The sequence below is a fragment of the Manis javanica genome, chromosome 9 (assembly GCF_040802235.1).
Source record: "Manis javanica isolate MJ-LG chromosome 9, MJ_LKY, whole genome shotgun sequence".
Classification (NCBI taxonomy): Eukaryota; Metazoa; Chordata; class Mammalia; order Pholidota; family Manidae; genus Manis; species Manis javanica.
Window position 1 is genome coordinate 109,798,768 of NC_133164.1, and position 21,917 is coordinate 109,820,684.

General features: G+C 44.5%; 1 protein-coding gene across 2 annotated transcripts in view; it reads left to right on the top strand.

Moving 5' to 3' along the window:
- ONECUT2 (one cut homeobox 2) overlaps positions 1 to 21,917 on the top strand; it is a 95,201-nt gene that overhangs the window by 69,457 nt on the left and 3,827 nt on the right. The window contains exon 2 of one of the 2 annotated variants that reach the window (XM_037016233.2): positions 9,146 to 9,215. The exons of the other annotated variant lie outside the window; for it this stretch is intronic. Coding sequence (XP_036872128.1) covers positions 9,146 to 9,215 — 70 coding nt within the window. The remainder of the gene's footprint in view (positions 1 to 9,145; positions 9,216 to 21,917) is intronic. 2 annotated transcript variants of the gene reach the window in all.

Genomic DNA, 21,917 nt, shown 5'->3' on the forward strand with positions numbered 1-21,917 from the left:
CCAATGAAAATTTGTTTCTTCTTTGTGTCCATCTCTTTGACAAATCTATGCACAATGGCTGTGACAAGAAAAGTCCCTCTCTCTCATGAACTCCCATCTCTCTCCATACCATTCCCTGTGAATGTTGATACAATATTTATTAAGGCTTAAATAGTGCTGTTAAGTGCACACGTTGATTTAGAATGATGGAGTGTGTCAGTGCAAAGAACAGGAACTCAGCGGCAGAATAGGGACCCCCAAAGGACAAGCAGATACATCATTAGCTAAGACTCAAGCTAGCAAATATCACTAGCAGGGAAGAACAATTCTTTAATTGGGGCTTTCTTTACATTTATGGTTAACAGCAATTTTTATAAATATATTTTCAAAAATATTATAAAATAGTTTATGCATAGGCTTAAAAATTCAAACAGCATGGACTGGCATTAAATGAAAAGTAAAACTATCTCTCCTTCCCACTCAAGTCCCACACTTCAGAGGAAACTCCTTTTAATCTTTTGTTCTTTATTCTTCTGATAAGTTATTGCCATAATTCTAAACTATATGCTTAGACTCAATTTCTTGGTATATCAGCAGTAGATAATATCAAGTCATTTCCATTCTCTCACAGAGGAAGCATTTAGTTTACATTCCCAACCATCTCTCCCTCTTCTAAGTTTTGTTAGTTATGTTAGTGTACGGTAATCCCCTATTTTTGTTCTCCCTTCTTTACACAGTATCTCTCGTCTCATCCCCAAGTGCAGTGAGGAAAGTCGTGCCCACTTGTCCTCCCCTCCTGTTCCCTGCTTGACTTCTGCCAGTTGCAGTGTTGTTTTTTGCTTTTTACCTTACAGTTCAATTATTGCATGTACAGGCTATTCTATATCCATGTCTTCTGTTTTGACCTAAAAAATGGAAACTTGCAAGCATTCAAGGATATTTATGTGGCCTGGGATTATATAACTATTAGCCAATGTGGAAGCAGTGTGATTAGACCCACTGAAAAAGAAATATGATCATTCGTCACTGATTCTCTCAGAGGAGAATGTCCCAGGGATCAAGGCCAAATGGGTTCTCTTGCCTTCCCTGAAGTACTCAAAATCAGGCCACATTTTTGCTAGTTTTGAATTTGAAACAAAAGTTTCCTCTCTAGTTTTTCAGTTGTCTTCTTGGTATTTCTAATTTTTCTTGCTGAGACAAAAAAAAAACCCCTAAGTCTTCTTTCCCACTAGGTTCCCAGCTTCCAGCTTTTTAATTGTCCTGCATTTTAAGGGGTCCCCATTCTATTCTTGAAGAAATCCTTTTACGCGTCCTCTCACTTTATGTTTCAATTTGAGCTGTGTTTTTAAGTCTGCCGCAGAGGGGCCACCCTGAGATTTCTTTCTATTTCACAGCTACAACAGTGCCTCTCTGTCATGGACCAGGAGCTTCTCTGCCCTGTACTCTTCGTAGAGTACAACCTCAAATAAAGGTTTTGAAGGAGAGGTTGTTTGATGCATGAAGATTCTGAATTCATTCTGAATCCAGCATGGCTGGAAAAAGTGCTTATTTTTACCTTCATACTTAATTGATAGCTTGTCTGGATATTAAATTAGATTTAAGATCTTTTTCTTTTCCGCCTCAGAAATTTTGAGACCGTTATCTTCTGTCCTCCAATGTTTTGATAGGAAGTATGATGCCTGTCATACTCCTATTCTTTTGTTAGGAGTCTCTCTCTGGATGCTTGTAGGACAGCACCATGCAAGAGAAATATAATGAGAACCACACATATAATTTAAAATTCTCTAGCAGCCACATTAAAAAAGCCAAAAGAATATGGTGAAATAAACTGTGTACTGTATTTTTATTTAGTCCAATATATTTCAACATGTAATCAGTACTTGTAAATATTATTTAGATATTTCACATTATTTTTCTCATACTAAGACTTTAAGATCTGGTGTGTATTTTATACTTATAGCATACGATCTGGACTAGCTATATTTCAGGTGTTCAATAGCCATATGTGGCATCTAGTTACCTTACCAGACACTGCAAGTCTAGAATCTTCTTTTTATCTTTGTGCTGTATTGCTTGCTTCACCTAAAGATATGAGTCTTTTTTCACTGTCCTGCTCAGAAGCCAGTGTGCCTTTTGAATTTTAAAACTTGTGTTTTTCTTTCATTATTAGATTCACATTACTACAATCTATGTCATTTCTTCTCCCTTATATTCTGTCTTTCTGGGCCTCTTATTACTTAATTGCTGGAACTCTTGGACTGATATTTTATCTCATATTTTTCTTCTAATAGTTTTTATCCTTTTACCATTTTACTCTGAGAAATTTAATCAAATTCGTCTTCAGACGTTTTATTACATTTTTTATGTTGGCAGTCATATTTTTAATTTCCAGTAATTCTTTTTGTTTTCTGGAGGTTTTTTTCATAGCAGCCTGTTCTTTATGGGTCCAATGTCCTGGATCTCTCTGAGGACTCTAATTGGATTTTAAAGAATTCTTCCCATTCCTGAGGCATCTTTTTCCTTTGCGTTTTATTTGCTCAGGTTAGTGTTCTCTTGCATGCTTCCTTCCTTCACTGTCTGCTGACCTTGGGCCGCCCACTCATATTTATGAATGAAACACTCACTTGACTGACATAGGAGGTCATGATGGGTTTCCTCTGAGAAGGTGTGCATTTCCACAACCGACCTGGCCTTGTACCTGAATCAGGGCAGTGGTGGTGTAGATGGTGAACTCACTTCTTGAGAGCTGCACCTTCTTGTGCCCTTTCTCCTACTCAGTGCCAACCTTTTTAAAGGGTTTTATTGTTTGGCACCAGTACATACGTGAGGAGCCCTTCAGACAGCTCAGTTCATTGCTGGATATAGCTCTGTTTGGGTTTAATAACTGAATCTCTCACAGGAATTGGAATCTCAGGGCTGCTGAGGCCCTTTCACTTCCACTCTTGGTGTTGTTATGGATGTATTCATTTTTAGACATATTCACTATCATTTCGCTAGGGTTTTGTGTTCATCTGCCATCTTGGACCGAAGGCCAGTTTTCCTTAAAGGAAATCCTTCTCCTCTCCTAAAGCCTGTCTTGCCCATAAGACAATGAACAAGGGTTTGGGTTTTGAACTTGAGTTTCAAGCTGGCCCTTCTATTGGCCAAAGCATAGTTTTCTCACTGAAAAATGACTATCTGTGTGAAAGGAAGTTTAAACAGAGCCCCGGCGCAGGAATGTCTTCTCCAAAGTTCTGGAGTACAAACATTTTTATGGGATGTAAGAGGCACTTCTAAACCTTTCCTCTCTCCTTCTCCGCTAACAGTGAGTGCTGTGGCGGAGCCGAGGCAGAAGGGTTTGTCTGTGATTTGTCATCTACAATATGAAGGGAAAGCACTGGCCTAACGTGACATGACATGGATTCGTGTCTCTGTGTAAGCTCAGTTCTCGTGGTGGTTCCCTGACACTTCTGAGCCTCGGCTGCCTCATCTGTAAAGAGGGCATAAATGTCTTCCTGTATGTCTCATGGGACCAGTATAAGGAGGAAAAGAGCTAATGTACCAACACATACTCAGCCCTCAAATTCTGTTGTTTGGTTAAATAAAGGATTCAAGGCAGGTGTCTCATTTTAAGGGCCAGACTGCTCTGTGGCTAAAGGCCAAAGACCAGCCTCCCCGCCAGTATCCAGCTAGGCATGCAGAGAGGACCAAGCTCTGCCATCACTCCCAGAGAACTTTCCAGAACAACTTTGATGATCACCACAAAAGCAAATAAGGCACAGGTAGCCATGGCATGGTTTTCCCTGGGTTCCTGGCTACCGGCCTTCACAAGCCAGTTTTTCGTGTTTAACGGGAAACTGGTACCCATGTATAAGATGCTCATTCACCACCAGGAAGGCTGGGGAGATGACAGGGCGTCTACAGGAAAGGGCCCTCATCATCTGGTCTCAGTTTGAGATGAGGGACCAAGTGGCCCTGAAAGAGAAAGGGACTTGCCCACTTAGCGACGGGGCCCAGACTAGAATTTCTCAGGCTTACGTGTAATCCTCACATACCACACCACCTGGGACCATACCCCAAGCCATGGAAGCCTCATTTTGAAGCAACTTATTAGAGGTAAGTGTCTCTCTTCAACATTACAAAGCTGAGTTTTGGGGAAACTGACCTAAACCTCAAGCCCAAGAAGGCTTTGGGCCCCAAATCTATGCAAGCACCTGCCAGAACACACAGTCTTTAGGAGTTCTCTTGGAGGGCCATTGCCCAGTGACCTCGAAGGTCTACACCAGTGCCAAGTCCCCACCTGGCAGTAGCACACATGCCCACACTTTGCACCAAGGCCCCAGAGTGCCCAGCACGCCGGGCTCAAGCCGTCTCCAAGGGGCCCTCAGGCTCCACCAGAGAAGGGCAATGGCAAGAAGCCATCACGTATTAAAACAGTGGATTAAAACAAACAAGAGCCTTTTGGATCATATTACACATCACTTTCCTCACGTCTGACAACAGAAAAAAAGCAAAGGCGGTAAAAGACAATCGTAGACCATAATGGTCTAATAACTTGGTGATAAAAGTGCTTGTGGGAGCAGCGTGGGAGTTGTCTGCGCCTGGTGCAGGAATCAAGGCTCTCCTCCAAATCCACAGCAGTGTGCTCAGAGGCATTACTGCTTAAGTGCTCGTTTAAGACTTCCTCCAAAATGCAGCACACTCGCTGGAGAATCATAATTAGGCCTCAATTGTGGGCCATATTCACACATTGTGCATCATCCTTAAAGATGACAGAGAAAAAAATTACCCAGGGCCATGTGGAGTGGATGTTAGTTTTTTCACCATTGTCCCCCCTGAAAACACACATACACACACACACACACACGCACACACACACACACACACACACACTTAATAATCCCCTTCCTGGACTCACAGCTTTCTGTATATTGAATGAAATGACTTTGTTTTGTTTTGAAGTGGGAGAAGAAAAGTCGGGAAGGCAGGAAGACTGAGAGAGCAAGAACCCTGGGATTAGCATTATGGGGGTGGACAGGGTTTAAGCCACCGGCAAGTTAGAGTATAGGTCATTTTCCGTTTGTCCCTATCCATTCAAGTGAAGCAAAAATTCCAGAGAAGTCACAGATCAAGTTCATCAGGAGTACACCAGCCCAGGGCTGATTCAACATTTGGTGAACGTAATCTTCTTGCTTCTAATAGTGTCTGTGATGAAATAAAATGTACGAAAACGTTCAGCCATTTCTTCATTGCTCCTCCCCTCAAGCCCATTCCTATCCCTAAGTTTCTGCTCATGGGAAATGTGTTTTCAGGAATTGACAGTGACTCCTGTGCAGCACTCAGGCCCTGGACACCACCACTGGGTCGGGCCTGTGACTGACGTCCCCAGACCTGCTCTCCCTTGGTGGCAGAACAACTCTATCAGCTCTGTTCCGCAGAGGACGGACCTTATAACTTGATCTCAGGTTATCTTTATTTTCATTACAACCCTGCCTACTGCGGCATTTCTTCATCTTCTTTTCTAAACTGATCACACATGAAAAAGTGGTATATACTTATTGTCTTCTTTTTCTACTGCCCATCACCAGGCTTATGATTCCCATGGGCTCCTCAGTGACTACATTTGGCCCTTGGCCATACATCACCTAAGTTCACTGGGCTTTTTCCTGGGTTAGTCTTCTTTCCTGGAACACTCAAGAGCCTGTATTAGAATACACAGCTTTTCAGCGTACCTCTCACCAAGACCTAGTGCAGTGCTCAGGGAAGAATCTCAAAAAATCCTTGGTCAGGTGATTGAACTGTTAACTCCAGCCAGCTCTGATCTAGGCACCTGGGGAACAAGGTTAATGAGAGAAAACTGAAATCTCTAGACTTTGCCTAAATTTAATTTCTGTGATCAATTTTTTCGTGTACTATGACCTCCCACGACTACCCCCACCCACCAAAAGAAACAAAACCAAAAAAGCCTTTCCTCCCCATTTTTATAAAACATGGGTTAAAAAACAGTCTATCATTTCTTCTCCTAGCTGGGGCAAGAGATGATTGTGAGTAGAGAGGCACAATTAAAATACAAAGGGCCTTATAACCGTCACAGTGGCTCAAACCCAAGATAATCAATAGTTAATGGTACATCATCATGCACATTTCTTTAGGAAAATGGCAAGCACTTTGCCATCTATTTTCTCTTTTCTTTCCCTTTCTGGAGTTTTATTAGCCACCAAAGCATGGGCAGAATGTTTCACAGTCTAAGTAACCATTTTACATAGATTTATCTCATTTGATTTTCATGACAAATCTGGGTGCTCAGTAAGAGGTTATTATTTCCACTTGGCAGATTCTAAAATCTGCACTTGAATAAGAGTCTCATGGCTAATAAAGGAGGTATTATAAGTTTGTGAGAAAGAAATGAATTCTTCAAATGTGATTTTAGAAAAATCGGTTCTGTTGGTGCTAGGAACCATCTAAATCCTCATTTTACATCATAAAACAACATAAATTTCCGACATGTTAAAACTACAATGCCCCCAAATTATTCTAAAACTATAAGAAAATGCAGGTAAATATATATTTATTTGATTCCCACATTGAAAGAATTCTTCAAACATAAAATAATGTAGGAAGTCAGAAAGAAAAAGACTCACAGATACCATATAAAGATTTTAAATGTCTAGATATGAAAAAGTAAATAAGAAGAAACAATAAACTGGAAAGATATTAGCCATATACATGACAGGCAAAGGTTAATAGTCTTACTATATAAGGCATCCATACAAATCAATAAGAAAAAGAAACTTTAAAATGGGTAAAGGTTATGAATAGACAATTTACAAAAGAGAAAATACAATGTCTGCCTAATACACATAAGAAAAGTGATTCAGCCACAAAGAGTAATAAAAGAAATTAAAGACAAAGTCACCAGATACAGCCTCTTGCTTATCAAATTAGCAAAAAATAGGATTGATAGTACCAGATGCTACAGAGGTAAGGTAAGAGAGGAATATAAATGATATGACCTTTCTGGAAGGCAGTTTGGTGATGTGTATCAAGAACCTTGAAAATAATCATATTCTCTGACCTGGTAATTCTTTTTTAAGGACTCTAACCTAAAAAGTAATCAGAAATGTGGCCTGAGATGTACGTAAAATACATTCTTTAGAGAGTAATTTACACCAGTAAAATATGGAAAAATGTGCCCTAACAGGAGAGTGGTTGAAATTATGGCATATCTACAGAATGGAATATTATAAATACATTAACATTTTAAAATAATTTTAGTGGCAAGAGAAAATGCTTTTGAGATAGTGTTAAGTGAAAAACACTGACTGCAAGATGGTATATAGTGTAAGATCTTAAATATATAAATAGGACTAGAAAAGAGATCAGAGAGCAACGTCAATTTGAGTGGTTCCCACTGAGTTGAAAAATGATTGCATTCTTTAAAAAATGTATCTCTAATTTTCTACAATGAAAGGTATTTATTTTATAGCTAGAAAAAAAACTCATGAGTGTTTTTAATGAAAAATTCTCAAAAAGATAAACAGCATAATGAACTGCAACCTCAAGTCACATGATTCTACATACACTGTTCTTTCCAGCAAATCACCCTTTTTCATTTCACAGGAGAAAAGATCCCACACAACTACAAAGCCCACAGTACTCTAAAATCACTTCTGAGTTGATGAATATACATAGTTGCAATGACAAAGCTATTAGTGCTTCTATGTTCTGTTTTCCATGTTTAATATTATTTAATATTTAAATTCAATGTGTAAACAGAGTTGAAATGCCTATCATTTTTAACCATGTGGAAGTCATTGCTATGTGTTCACCAAACCCTGCTGCTCTTTTCTCCTGTAATGAGACTACACTTGCCTCCAGATCTGGCTCACGAAATCTCTCTTGCAGTCCCTCTGTTGTCCCTCTATTCCCTCATTCACCCATCAGACAGAGAAAGGAAATGGTGGAGCCAATAAATGGCAAGAGCCTGGGTTCCTGAGTGACTGTATGGAGGGAACCATGAGCATATTTGGGCATAGAGCATTTTAGGAACTGAGAACAAGTGCAAAGGCCCTGAGGCAGGAAAAGAGAAACTCCTTTTCCCCGACTGACCCACACTAGATTGTGATGTGGGCAAGCAATAAACTCTTACTGCAGTAAGTTGCCCAGGTGTGATATTATTCATTAGCGTAGTTAACCAACTCTGACCCCAAAGACTTAGCTACGATCCCAACATCTTAACTGACCACAGTCTGCTTAACCACTTGCCTGTCTTAGGGCATTTATTCACTGTTGCTAAATAATGCCATGATTGTCTTTGAACAAATTATGGTTTGTCATTTGCTCCTTCTGGCTTATTCTCATTGAGTATATTCCCCAGGGGCAATGCGAATGCAGTACCAAGGGATTAACTATTTCATAGCTCTTGTTACACTATTGCCAGACTGCTCTCTAGAGTGGGGCGTCAGCAATGCACTGTTTCCCACAGACCCAGCCACAGTGTTGTTGTTTTTTTTTTTTTACTTTTGGTTATGTTTATTAATTCCTTAGCACCAATTAGAAAGTGCTTTAAAAGAAGTTTTACTGAGGTCATTTACACTTGCAATACTTAGTGGGACTTCCTGTATTATAGAGTGTGGGGCAGAAAATATTTTGCTCTACCAACCCCACCCTATTCCTTACCCTCTGGCCTGCCCTCTGATACAGGCAACCACAGGGACATTCATGCATCCTGCATTAGGAAAGTGATGACATGGCAGAATGCAGTAAAAGGAATCAAGCTTTCCCTTCTACGGTACAAAATAGGCTTTTGGAAACTCACAGCAGACACTATAGTTTTAAGGGGGGGAACTTTATGTGTTTCAAAGCCTGGCTTTTGAGCATAAGCAGCCTCAGGCCTGAAGGACTCAGGGCATACGGTTGAGGCATAAATAATAGATTTGGAAGAAAACATGATCAGTCAGAGCCAGACAGCTCTGCCCCAGGCTAGATAAAGTTTCCCTGGACTAAGGGTGTAGAGAGTTAGAGAAGGAAGAGAGGGCTTAAATGGTGGGTCCCAAAGGCAGAGGACTGTGACAGGAGCCCTGAGGGGCAGATTGAAACCAAATCCCAGGCCCTCTGTGTGCACCCAGGCAGTAGAGTGGATGGCTGTGTGGATTCACCCACTCATTCAGGAATTGTTCACACACAGGTACTGTTCTGAGTAACGTGGGTAGAGACCAAGTCCTTGAACTTCTGGAGCTGACATCCAACAAACAAAGGTATGTATATGTGTGTGTGGGCTTATCAGTATACACACACACACACTTACATATACAAATATAATGTCAGTGTGGTAAGTACTCTGAAAACGAATAAAATAGGACCAGAGAGTCATGATGGGTGGTATTTCAAATGAGCTGTCAGGGAAGGCCTCTCTGAGAGCATGACATGTAAACAGTGAAGCGGGAAGGGAACCATGAGCATATTTGGGCATAGAGCATTTTAGGAACTGAGAACAAGTGCAAAGGCCCTGAGGCAGGATTGTGTCCTGAGCAAAGACAGATCTGCAAGGAAGCTAGTGTAGCTCAAGCAGAAAGAGAGGAAGAGAGAGATGGTGGGAGAGATGAAGTCAGAGAGGCAGCAGGGAGGCAGAGCACAACCAGGCTCTATGGGCCGGTAGGATAGAGGCAGCCTTACTCAATAAAAGGGCCTCTCGTCCTTTCCCAGGGTGGTGTCTAAGTTCCAGGCTATGAAGGGCCAAGGCAATCAGGGTGGGGTGTTGCAGGGGGAAATGTGTGGGCTGCAGTCACACCAGATTCAACTCACGGACCCCATGGTCTCCATAGCATCCTCCCGGCTCATGACAGACCTCCGGGGCCCTGTCCTCTCCCCACCCCTGGGCCTCTTACAGCCCACAGAAGACAGCTGGCCTCCCCTGCACCTTGTGGAGCAGTGCTTACAGGAGGCTAAGCCAAGTCCAGAGGAGAAGCTGGTCTGTGGACCCTCAAACCCCCTTCTCGATGACGCACATGCACTTTAAACCCTCCTTCGATGTTTATGTTCTTGCTGCTGCAGGCCTGGCCACCAGGCATACACATGGGCTATAAAATATTCCACACCCTTCATGAGCTCAGGAATTGAGCCTAAAGCAATCTGAGTAAGTGAAGAAACACCATGTTTGTCAAAATATGAATTAACCTTTCATGCAAATTAGTTGCTAACTCGTAAATAAGTCTCAAACTAAGTGAATATGGAAAATATTTTTTTTTATCAGTATCTTACCTATTTTTCCACTTGGCCAGGTGAACACGCACATGCACACACACACACACACCTGCATGCTCTAACAACACAGGGATCGGGAATGCGGCACCAGTTATCGACAGATTGCCACTTCTGCTTTAAATGAACTGTCGGCCTGGGCCTCCTTTTCATCTCAAAGGCCATTTGGCATAACCCCATTTATCTGCACAGACTGTCAAATTCTCTCTCCCAGACTTCTCCTGTGACCTTCATTTTATTCTCTGCTCGTGCCTGAGTGTGGCGGCTGAACTAAATTGATTAAAGTTTTAGCCCTGTCTTGTTTTAATTCAAGAGCTAAGTGGAGCATTTAAATGAACTTGTAACAGGACCGACTGTCAGGGTTCTGAAATCTGGTTAACATTCCTTGCCCGGCAACCCCAGCCCCTGCTATCACAGCTCTGTCTCTAGGTTGGCTTCTGGGTGATGTTTATGGTTGGTTAAAAATGACATCACTGGAGTGAGTGAGAGTAGATTAATGTTCGTTTCCATCTGTCCACCCATCACCGGGGTCTTGGGCTCCTGAAGTGTGCTACAGTCCGGAGCGCCCTCCATTTCCCGTATTCGTGGGGGTCTGATGAGCCAGGATGGAGATGATCAGTTTCTCCTAGTTTTGACTAGAAGGGAAAACAGTTCTTTGGTGCCAAGCATCTTTTATCCTGGAGATGGAACGTGAGGAAAAGGGGCAAGAAAGGCCTGGCACAGTGACACAGATGTCAGAGCATGCTCACTCATCTTTGCTATTTACACACACCGTGAGCGGCTCCCACAAGATCAGGCGATGCTGAACTCCCACCTTTTTCTTCTGCCCTGGGTCTTCAGTCTGATTGCTGCTTCTCAGTGGGGCTCCTGGGCCCTCCTTCTGTTGTTCCACTGTAATTGCCTATGGTCCTTCTTAAGACAGAGGAAGGAGAAGTGGGGGAGAGGCCCAGACATCCATCCCCCAGGGCTGGATCAGGCATATGACATCACACCAAGGCTCCCACTAAATTCTCAAAGGTCTGCTTAGCCATCCATCCATCCATTTACTCAATTCAGCAAAATATTCATCACATGCCTTCTGTGTGGCAGACACTGTGCCAGGTGCTGGGTGCCTTAAAATGTACCAGGGATTTTGGGTTTATTCAGGTAAGATGGAGAGAACAGATCAGGAGATAACTGCTTGCTACACCCCATCGGCAAGTCCTGTGGGTTTCAGCTTATGGCAACAGAGTATTACACAGGAATAAAAAAAGAACAAGCTACGAAGAATGCAACAACATGGATCAACCCCAGAGAAATGATGAGTGTAAGGAACCAGATGTGAGAGCTCCATTTATATGAAGTTTAAGAACATTTAACAAATCAGAAGAGTGCTTACTTCTGGGTGGGTGTGTATTGACTTAAATGGGGTGGAAGGGAATCTTCCAGGGTGCTAAAAATGTTATATTTTTTATATAAGGTGCTCTGCATGATTGTTACATGGGTGGATGCAAATGTACAAAGAAAAAAAAAATTGTCACTTACAGTTCCCACGAGGAGAGGGCACACCATGCCACCCCACGCAGGGCCACGCAAGGAAGCACCGGGTCAGTCAGGAGGCAGAAGGAGTAAGGGCAAAGCATGGGTGAAGGTCTTTATTGTGGTTTCCATGGCAAGGATGGGTAGACAGGGTAAGCCACTGAGCAAGCTTGGGGGTGGGTAGGCTGAAGGACTTCAGCAGGCTCTGTGCTGCAGGAGTGGCCCCAGTTGCCTGGTACTGGGCCCTGGGGTGATTTGGGACAGGACTATAATGTCCAGGACTGCCAGCACCTTATGAAAGAGGGCAGCTTGGATATGTGGGCTTGGGGCTGGTTGCTCCGCATATCGAAGGCATGCTTGCTGACAAGTTGCTTGCTCTCTCTAGGAATGAGCTAACCCTGGGAGAGGCAGTCCCTCCCTGGGTCTGCAAGGCCCCAAGATGTCAAAGCATCATGAAATACAGAAAATTAAAAATATGATAATACATAGGGTCTCAAAAAATGAGAGTTTGTGCCTTTCAAGAGCTCAAAGACCTCCATACAAACAACAGCAATAAAGTTTGAGACCATCATGGCACAAGGACTTGTAGCTCTCACCTTTGGAGATGTCTGCCCAGCTCACAACCTCCCACTCTTGGGAAATACACCCTAGATCTAAAGAAGGAGCAGCCAGGTTTGAATTCATGACTTCACCTTCCTCAACCATGGCTGATTGGACCGAAGTGAACACCTGGTTCCAAGTTCAGCCAATCAAATGTCCTCTCCCACTAGTTTGGAACTGAGATTCAGACACAGCAGACTTATGTAGGTGGGAATTTTAACAGGTAAACCGAAGAGCTGGGAGACAGTCTTCCTCCACCATATTATAGGCCAGTGAACCCTAACCCTGGCTACACTTTAGAGTCATCTGGGGAGCTTATAAGAAATACTATGACAGGGTCACAACTCGAAATCAGAACCTCTGAGGGCCTCGCGGAGCACTGCAGTAGGGAAGCTGGGGAGGATTCATAAGCATGGTTCTCCCACTGGGCGACTAATAAAATGAATGTCCATCAAAGGAAGATGTATGGTGGACCCAAGGAGTCAATACATCAATTAACCAAGAAAAAATTTTAGGGAGGGGGATGAATGAGAGGAAAGATGAAGTTCCTACTCTGGAAGGGTCTTGAATGGAGCTGCAGAAGGAGTTTAGAATTCGATAGAGAAATATACACATATGCATGTGTGCAGTCTGTTTGACAGTAGAAAACCAACAAAATGCACGTTGAATGAGTGGTACTCCAAGTAATCAGAAAGGAAAGATCACATTGGGCTGGCTGCAAGACTGCCTGGGAAACTTCCTGGAAGTCCTGGAAGACTTCCTGGAGGTGGGGGAGGGGGGTTTAACTTGTTCTTTTGAGGAAAAGTGGGCTTCAAATGTGATAAGAAGGCAGACAGCTCTTCCTACCAAACAGGATAACCAGCCATGTGGGTGCTGGAAGGAGCATCTTTCCCACCCACTCATGAAAAACCAGCCCCACTGGGGGGTGTTTCCCAGCCCACTCCTCAATCTAAATGGTTCCCTGTACATCGCTCTCCACTAGCCTCAGAATTTATTCCCTTTCCCCCACAGGGTGACTCCCTTTTCCATCAAGCAAACCAGAAAAGCTTGGGGGCTTATACTGGTACTGGCCCAAATCCGAGAAAGCACAAGGGCCCAGGTGGGGACCTTGGACCCCAGGGAGAGCAGGTGTCAGGAGACAAGGCAGGTAACCAGAGACACCAGAGGAAACAGGTCTCTCACCCCAGAGCAGACACCACCTTTCAAAGATCTTGGTGCATCCAACACTTGAAACTTGGAGTCAGCTAGCACGTGAAATGCACCCCATCTTCAAAACAGCTGCTCTGAGGGGTGGAGTCAGACAAGAGTTTTGCTCCGGAGGCTCAGCTCTTCCCAGGAACTAACCCCTAAATGCCCAGGGCCTGAAGTAAATATAAAACCGAGTCCTTCCAGAGACAACATCCTTCCTCCGTTCTGTCTCCACGTGTGCAATCCCTTCCCCAGCTTAGGAGCCACCAGCCGTCATAGAGAGAGCTGTCTTCCCTCCGGGGCTCTTGTTCTCTCTGGCCACCCCCTGCGGCCCCCTTCTCCCTCTCCCCATCCCTGCGTGGACCCTTCATTGCTTAGCTGTGATTGGTTCCCAAGTATTTAGCCTAAACCTCTCAAAACCCTCCTGGCCCTCTAAGGACTCCAGACCCACAGCCTCTGGTCAGGCTTGCAGGTCAGAAGTGTCTCCTGTCCTTGCCCTTGGGGAGAGCTCGCATTTCTACACCTCCATGTCTTTAAAAAACGCCCCTTTCCTCTGCTCAGTTTGGGCATAAGACTCACATGTGGGGACAGACGTCTCGGGGCCCCCTTTGACATGGGGCGCAGTTCCCCCTCTGTTCAGTCCAGAGCAGACCCTGACCTCTCCCCAAGGACGAGCCCTCCCCCTACTCCCGATCCTGTTTATAGGCTTTTTTCTAGAGGGCAGCTTCTTTGCAGCTGAAGGCTTTCAGCGGCGCTCCGCTCTGCTCCTTTCTGCTGCCGCGGAGCATTTTCCTTGCCACTGGGGAGCGTAAATGCTCCTCACATGCATTTTTGAAAGACCTTGGAAACCTCTGCATAAATCAGTAGAAGTTCATTTATGGTTTTAGAATATTCTAGATAATTTATTTGGTGTCAAAGATCCTGAGCCTGAGCCTTTACTTTTCAACCTGGGCCCTGCAGAGCAACACGGCACTTCCCTTGCATGTTTGTTTTGATTTGCCCTGAAATGCTAGCCAGCCACAAGGAGACCTTTAGCATTATTCTAAATAGATTTTTCCCCTTTCTAATGACATACCCTTCGGAGGTTTGAACCTGAGCCAGTGCTTCTTCCCCTATTAAAAAACCAACAGCTCATCTAATGCTCTTCCTTCGAAGCTGCGCAGGCCACGGCTCTCAGATTCCAGCCTGGCTTCGCTGTCCTTCCGGAGAGTTTGAATACCACGTGACAGCAGGTAGACCTCCTGTTGTTAATTTCCTGCTGTCTTCATGCTGGCCAGGGCAGGCAGCATACAGGAAGGTGAATCTGATGGTGGAGACACAATTAAAAAATAACATCTTACCCCTAAGAGTCTGAAGATTTGGCATGCTTGACGTTCTCATGGCTGTCCTACTAGAAACAGCTGGAGAAAGATGCAGCTGACATTTTTAGCAATTTGCACCCTGTCCATCCCCTGAGGCTTGTTGTTTTTTATTTTAACATCCTTCCTGGCTATGGATTGAGACTCAGATGTGTGGTGTTACTTGCTTTTTGCTCTCTCAGTATTTCCTCTACCATGAATCATGTGATCAAGCCCTAAACTTCTGTCCTCAGAGGACAATCAGAATGACACCTTCAGTGTCTATGCCGGATTTTATGGGCTCATGATCTTGTGCCCTTTAGAGTTCAAAGGTCACATCAGGCAGCAGGCAGGGAGGTTTTTGATGTAACCTCTGAACCCCAGAAAACAAAAGGACAGAGGCCCACAGAGACAATCCATCTAAAAATGGTCATATAAAGAATGCAAACCAGCCTAGAGCATGCAAATCATGAACATTTTTATGGAGCACCTTGCTAAACTTACAGCCTGATGAAGGGACACAAACCCCATGATCCCGATCCGTAAGTCAAAGCTTGAGAAAAGCAAAGAAAGGAGTTTACAACCAGCCCCAAGTGGAAGGATTTGCAAGATGTGATTTATAAATCAGTTTCCTCTTCTCCTTCCACCCCCATCCAGACCCAAGCACACACCCTGCTCAGTACCGTGCCACCATTTGAACACCAAGCATTTTCCTTTCCGACAGTGTGCCCCATGGCCAAGCCTGCCCCGCACAGAGGTGAAAGGGCCATCCAAAGCCAAGAACTTTCTCCTTGGCCACCAGAACCATCCTCCGAAACAGGCTGAAAGTCAGTAGAGCAGGCACCCAATAAAAAAGACGAGGACTTGTCACATGTACAGAGTGGATGTCACCTCCTATGCTACACAGAGTGGCCCTCAACAGCCTTTAATACCTGGCACCCATGCCTCAGGGCAAAGGTCACACAAACTTCTGAACTGATGAGAAATGCCACCCCTGCAGCTTGGAGAGCTGAGCAGGAGGTGCTCCTGTGTTTCACTACTACTGAAATTTTATTTCTTAAAAAACAAATACCTAAGTATGTATAATCTAGCTTAGCGAGATTTAAGACACTGATGCTGGGAAAGAGATCTTGAGAACTTGGCCAAATAAGTCTGTATGAGCAAAAGTTCTGTTCAGAGACCAGGCCACGGGGAGGACAAAAACACATGTGCCTTATCCTTCTAAACCAAGGCTCGGTTGCCAAATAAAATAAGCGCCCTCTTCTCCAGGGAAACAGGAAAAGTGTGTGGGAACACCCAGATCCTCATCTCGGACCTTCCACTTGGAAGAATTTCTCTCTGCTCTGTCTCATCCTGACTCTCCTCTTTCTAACTTTGCATCAGATTGTAATTTCACTGAGAGGAGTGAGTGTATTTTCAAGTATCTCCGAACAGTTGCACAACAGAGTTGAATAACAATGTCCTGAACAATGGGACCCAAAACCAATTTCAGATGAAATAAGAATCCTATTAAGAACCCTAGAAAGAAAGAACCCTTGGTAGACCCATGCTATGTGACCTTGGACAGGTGACTTCACCTCTCTGAGCTGCAGTTCGTTCACCTGTAAATTCGAATTGCACTCATGCCTTCTGTGGGCCTGCTCTGCGGAGGCTTTTTCTAGGTGCCGGGACAGCCTCTACCCTGCGGTGATTTTTCTGTTTCTGGACAATCTTACCTAGACACAGGAGAATGGGCTCAATACCTGCTCCTCTAACCCTGTTCTTTAACTTGGGGGTTCTACAACCGGTTTCCTGCTCAGGAGGGAAATACAACCCATGGAAACCATTTCCCAAAGATGCCAGCAGACATATTTGGACATGAGCTGCACACTCTCCATGCCATTTGGAAGCCCAGTCCCACGCGAGGAGATGAGCTGTACTAATGCCACCCAGAGTTGAGCCGCCAGTGTCTCAGAGCACTTGCTGGAGGCTTCAGCCAGATCAAGGGTGCCAGGCCCTGTGGCTGGGAAGGCTCTGTCGGATCCCTGCCTCTTTACACATCTCACTGACATGCAGAGGGTGGGGAGACCCACCAGAGGTTACCTGGCTGGCTGGGAACAGTCTTGTCCATTCCCAGCCCATGAAAATGGCTACAATATGGAGCTATTACTCTGGCCCAGAGCATTTGCTTTTTATGTGTCATCTCTGTTGGTCTTTACAACAAGCTGCGGGTGGATTTACTCTCCTCATCTTAGACATGAGGAGTCAGAGCCCTGGGAGGTCTGCTTACTTGCTCAGGCCTCACATCTCGTACCTGCAGGGCCAGGATTGGGCTCCAGGTTCTGTTGATTCCAGAACCACTCACCTCAGCCTTGAGACCTGTTTCTCTGCTCTGACCATAAATGCATCCTCACAAGCAGGAGATGCGAGCTACCAGGCCCTGCGAAGTGTGTGGGAGTGGCTTCTGGGAGAGGCAAGAAATGCATGTAGAGGAGGTGGAATGCCCCCCACCAACCCCTCCTGCAAAATATATGTCCATGTCCTAGCCCCCAGGACCTGTGTTGTGACCTATTTGGGAAAAAGGGTCTTTGCAGATGGAATGAAGGATCTCAAGGTGAGATCATCCTGGATTATCCAGGTGGGCCCTAAATCCAATCACAAGTGCCCTTATAAGAGACAGAAAAGAAGACACAGACACAGAGAAGGACGTGTGGAGATGGAGGCAGAGACGGCAGTGAGGTAGGCTCAAGCCAAGGAACGCCTGCAGCTCCCAGGAGCTGGAAGAGGCAGGAAGGACCCTCCTGGAAGCCTTCAGAGGAAGCAGCGCAGCCGGCACCTTGATTTTGGACTTGGTCAGAGCTCTTCTCATTAAGCCAGAGTACTTAGTCACCCTGTGGCCACAGAGCACTTTCTGGTCTGTCCACCTGAAGTCTCTACAGCCCAGTAAGGATGGCAGCGGAAAGGCCACCTGGTAATTAGCGCCAACCCCCAGCCCAGACCCCACCTGCCATCCCCATGCTCTTTACTGCTGTAAAACTTCTAGGAATGGTTTTCTGGACTATTATTCCATCTACTTTTTGCCTAATGGGACCCAGTTTCTTTTTCTTAGTAAGACTTCACAATTGAACCCACACGAGCCTGAGTCAAAAATCTGGATTTACAAACCAGCCAAGGCAGGAGCGTGTGAGAGTAAGAGTCTTTACTTCACAGAAGCTCTCTTTGGGTCCCTATACTTCCCAAATTCAATTTACAAAACACCCATTTCAGGAGAGATTTTTAGGAACATGCCTCTTTGGTAAAGCACCGTCCGTGGTACAGGTTGCCTGTTTGCTCTTGGGTTGTGGGGTGAAGGGTGAGGAGCCAGACGCCCCTCTAAGGGGCTCCATGACCAGCAGACAGGGCCCGATGCCTCTCCTCACTTCACCACTGGCGGGTTGAGTCACCCTTGCCTGGACCTATTCTCATTTATAAGGTGGAAAGTCCATCTACCCCAAATGGTGGCAGGTAGAAAAGAAACAGCACAGTTTACGTCTCACCCTATGTACTGTGGACCAGGATGTTTATTTGCATGTCATCCTTGACTGACACTTGATTCCAGTGTTTCCCACCCTCTTGCAGGTGGAACATGGGTCAGATCCTGCTTTGCTTGTGTTGTGATGGGTGGGCACAGGCCTCCTTAGGCCACCCCTGGCCACCCCCAGGGCTGCGGGACCCACAAACAACCAGAACACCAAGAAACCTGCCTGAGTACAAGAGTTAGGCGGCTCTAATTTTTTTTTTCTATCTAATATTCTAAAAACCCAATTTAAAAAAAGTAGGGTCCCAATCCTCAGAAGGAAATCTTAGAAATATGGAAATATTTGAAGATGCCTCCAGAGCAGATAAAAGGAGAGTAGAGGTTTTTAAAAACAGAAGCTTATGTTAAGACTTTTGATACAATGAAATCACTGTAATAAAATGTTCTCTGGGACTCTGTGGCTACCTGTGAATCATGCCGAGAATTAACCACCTCTTGTTAGATGCTGGAAAATCCTTGTGGATGCATAGTTTGGGGAATATATAAAGGCCCAACTTCCCTCCGCTTTCAGAAGAAGGACTCCTTCCTCTGTCCTCCAACTCTCCAACCCTCTGGTGCACATGTGTGCACTTGCACACCCAGACATGTACACATACACACGCCCAATAAGCCAAGAAAGGAAGGAAGAGAGATCGGTAATGAGAGAGCCCACTAATGGATTGGCTTAAGTATAGAACAACATCCCATCACTGTTCTAGAAAATAATCAATCAAGCACTTAATTTTAAACATAAAAGTAAGCTGCCAGGAGACTGTTAATAGATAACCAAATAAATTAACAGTTGTAGGTGGGATTTGAAACCAGGTCAGATTGCCCTCTCCCCCAGGCTCTGAGCCCATGCATATAAAAGGGTCTCCTCGGCTTGGCACTGGATCTCACACTGTTTCCAAGTGGGAAATCTCCTTTTAGCCAATATCCTCTCTCAGCGGGCTTGTCGCTTCAGGGAATTGTCCTTTGTGCGTCTTCCATAAATTTTATAACACCGCTACTTTAAAATATTGATGGGCAACTTGGCCTTGGCCCAGGCCCACAGTGGGTTACCGTGGACATGAAAACCTTCAGAAGCATAGAAGCAGGAAGGAACATGTTCCCTGCTGACCCTTCTTAAAGGGACAATTGTGTAAATGCAGCAGTTACCTGAGCTGGAGACCTGCCCGGCTTTGATGGACAGCTCTGCCCTCTGGGAGCCGGCTCAGAGCCATGCGGGGACAGGAGGGTGTGCTGGACACACACAGGCAATACTCAGGTACCTGCAGACCTACAAAGGGTAAGTGAAATCCACACATAATCCACCAGGTTGTTTTAACCTGAAACTCAACTTTCTTCCAGCATTCAAACTCTTTGCAAAATTATTAATGAATAAGGATGGACAGCTATTTTGTCTGTCTCTGCTCCCTCTACCCTTGACCTTCTCAGGGCAAGTGACAAAAAGCAAAGGCAACAAGGAACATAAAAGGCAGAACTAGAGAACTGATCCCTGATTCCTAGAGGTCCTGTGAGTGCTCTGAACTTCTGGTACAACATCCATCCTGCCATCTCACTCTCTTCATTATAGCCCCCGAAAAACAAAACAGTGAAATTCCACCTCCTAGAATAAAGTCACCACTGAGAACAAAACAGCAGTAACTTGCGAACCAAATGAATAACACAAGCTAATAATAGTTACCATTTCTTGGGATTTTAACACACACACACACACAGACCAAGCACTGCACGGTACTAAATACATCATGCATGTCATCTCATTTAATCCTTTCCTAAAATCTGCAAAAATGTTCTTTGATCTAGAAAATCCACTTCTAGGAATTTTTCTTATGGGAATGATTGACAATATGTTCAAAACTTTGTCTGTAAGGCTGTTTATCAAATATAAGCAGGAAATGAAAAAACAATTAAAAATTTCAATAATGGAGAGGTGGCAAACAAATTATAGCATATCTGTAATATTGTGCAGCCATTTAAAATTGTTATAAAAGAATATGTAATGACAAATAAAATATGTCCATGAGATAGTATTCTATAATACAGAATAGAAGAGCTGGAACAATAGGAATGTTTTTATAAATTTAAAGTATGTAATACATCTATGCATAAAATATGTGAGATGAGATTCATTAAAGTGTCATAAGGTTGTGGGTGATTTTTTTCCCTTCGTTTTATTTATCTTATTTTCTAATCTCTTATATTTTATAATATGAAAAATATTTTTCAAAATTATGACCTAGGTACCATGTCCATATATACATAGATGTTAATTAACTTAATAAAAGCGTATTCTACATACAAATCCCTTTCTAATCTACAACATGGTTTGCCACACATTGTCTCAGCTGACCTCATAGCAATCTTTTCGGGTGGACACAGCTGATGTTTTAGAATTCTGGAGCTTTTCAAACACACAGGAAGATTCAAGAGGCTGGTACATAGAACCCAGAGCCACCCTCTCACCCCTCTGGCAGGCAGCACACAGGCCTCTCTGGAGAAGGCCACCCCTGGTGCGCCCCACAGGCTGCCTGCTCCAAGCTCCCTGTGTCCGCTGGGGACTGTGGACACAGGGAGCTGCATCTGAGGTTCCAACTGCATCGGTTCCAACAGCTGCATCCAAGGCTCTCAAAGCAATCTGCCTCAGTTCTCCTTTGGCTTTTCCCCCCTGGAGGGCTTAGGTTCTCTGTGATTTGTCCCAGCTCAGGACAGGAAGGGAGTGGGGTGGGCAGCTTTCCAGAATACACGGCGCCGAAGTTTCTGACCAGGAGCGGAGTCAGCAGTGTGAGGGAGCCGGCTCGTGCTGGCTCATGAAGGCCAGTCATTGGCATTTCTTCCCAACTGTGCCATCAGTGGTATCACAAAAGTAGCCTGGAATTGGCCATGTGGGAGTAGTTGCACCATGGAAATCAGCAAATGCAATAAATCAGGGCCTTTTTTAACCCCAGAGTGCCATAGCAGCACACCACAGGAGGGTCTCATAAGTAGAAATTCATATATTGAAATGAAGGTCAACCTGTCCAGACACCTGATTTAAACAGGATTATGCCTGCATAGACTAAAGGTGTGAATGGTGTTTTGAAACAATAACACCTCATTCAGAAAGTTTTGGTATTTACAAACCCTGCCAATTTGTCTACTCACCAACCCTCCTTGCAGTCACTTAAATTTGTTTTCTTTTGCTGCATCCTCTTCAGAGTCAAATAAAGACCATCTAGTGTATTTCTTTTATTTATAAACTTGATGGGCCCAAACAAGAAGAGTGGCCTGCTCACCACTGAGGTGCCGTTTCCATCGCTGTGGCAGATAATCCATGCCCGTCCCTGGGGCGTGGGACTTGTTTGCTTCTGCTCTGGCTAGTGGGCCACCGGCCACCTGCACTGGTGCTTCACGAATGATCTCTGCTCTTTCCGCACTTGTGAAGAGCTCAGCTGGGAGTGAAACTTGATCAGGAGATAATTTGGCCCAGATGGTGCTAATGCAGATAGAAATAACAGGCAGAAGCATTTGGTGGTGCA